Here is a 1372-nt window from a genome sequence, read left to right as displayed (position 1 = left end):
GAAGGAAAACATTGTTTTTCAATTTTCTCATGTTTGGTTGGGTTAAATGTTTTCCAAATTAATCATTTTCCTCAAATTTAAGGAAAATGACTTCCCTTCAAAAATTGAGGAAAACATTTTCCAAAACTTTCCTCCAACCTCATATTACAATTTATTTTGTTGAAAAAATCAAATTTTTTTGTTGAAACAAAAAAAAAATTAGAACTTTTTTTAAAAAAATATTTTCAACTTCAATTTTTTTATTTTTTTTTACCCCACCCTTAGAGCTATCAAAATGGGCTGGCCCAACCCAACCCTAATGGGCTAGGGAGTTAAATGGGCTAGGACGGACTGGCCCTTTTAATTAAAGGGCCGATAAAATAGTAGCCCAACCTAGCCCTAAGCGGGCCACGGGTTGGGACGGGTTGGCCCTTCAACCAAAATATGAACAATATTACACTCTTAGAAAGAGTATCGAACGCTGACGTCTATGAACACGACATCAATACATACAAAAATTCATTTATAAATCACACACTTTGGTGAATACTTACAAAAATACATAATAGCCAACGTAAGATTTAGCGGATAAATGTTGATCATTCCACCATTCCTCCCACAAAAAACTAGCTGGTTTAAAAGATTTCCAGCGACACAAGGCAGCCCAAATACTTAACAAATCTAAATTGCTAAATATTACATGACCCATTAATTAAAGTTTCACGACTCCGCTTCCACTTGTACCATCGATCACATTTGAATCAGCATGTGATATTGTTTCCTTAAGAAGTTCATCTTCATCTACAATTCACCATACAAGATGTTAGTTAGATAATCATTAACAAATACTTTCAGAAAAAGAGTGATATATTAATAGATTAGATAGAAAAATATTACCCTCATTAGGTTGAGTAAATCCATGCAACCAAATTCTGGTAGTGACAAGAGTTTGAACATTTTCATGATGGATAGAATTTCTATATTTGGTAGCAACACGATCACCAATACTAAATTCCAATTCAGATGCTACGGTGGTAATTGAAACACTGAGGACATCTCGTGCCATTACCGAAAGATCGGGATATTTTTTTCATTATCCTTCCAATACTTAATAACATCCATCTCATGAAAAGTCTGATAATCGAGCTTTTTTTCCTCCAAATAAAGGTCCAATTCTGACTTTCCAGCAATGCAAACTAATGTACCCTCAAACTCTTTAAATTCCTATTAATTTGAAACATGAAATATACTAACGATAAGAAGACGAACTCCATCATAGCAAGTAAAAAAGTAAACTGATTTTAACTTCAAATAAAATAGAGAGAGGTAACTCTAAACTGATTTTAACTTCAAATAAAATAGTGAAAGGTAACTCTACACTGATTTTAACTTT

General features: G+C 32.9%; 1 protein-coding gene across 1 annotated transcript in view; it reads right to left on the bottom strand.

Moving 5' to 3' along the window:
* Nucleotides 1–1044: 1044 nt before the first annotated feature.
* The window catches only part of LOC107057846 (zinc finger BED domain-containing protein RICESLEEPER 4-like), a 2194-nt gene continuing 1866 nt past the window's right edge, over nt 1045–1372 (bottom strand). Inside the window, exon 6 of the mRNA XM_015302902.1 lies at nt 1045–1203. Within this exon, the coding sequence (XP_015158388.1) occupies nt 1045–1203 (159 nt within the window). The remainder of the gene's footprint in view (nt 1204–1372) is intronic.

Source organism: Solanum tuberosum, unplaced genomic scaffold (assembly GCF_000226075.1).
Source record: "Solanum tuberosum cultivar DM 1-3 516 R44 unplaced genomic scaffold, SolTub_3.0 scf00373, whole genome shotgun sequence".
In the NCBI taxonomy this organism is placed as follows: Eukaryota; Viridiplantae; Streptophyta; class Magnoliopsida; order Solanales; family Solanaceae; genus Solanum; species Solanum tuberosum.
Note: the sequence above shows the minus strand (reverse complement) of the source record. Positions and strands in the feature narration are given on the sequence as shown.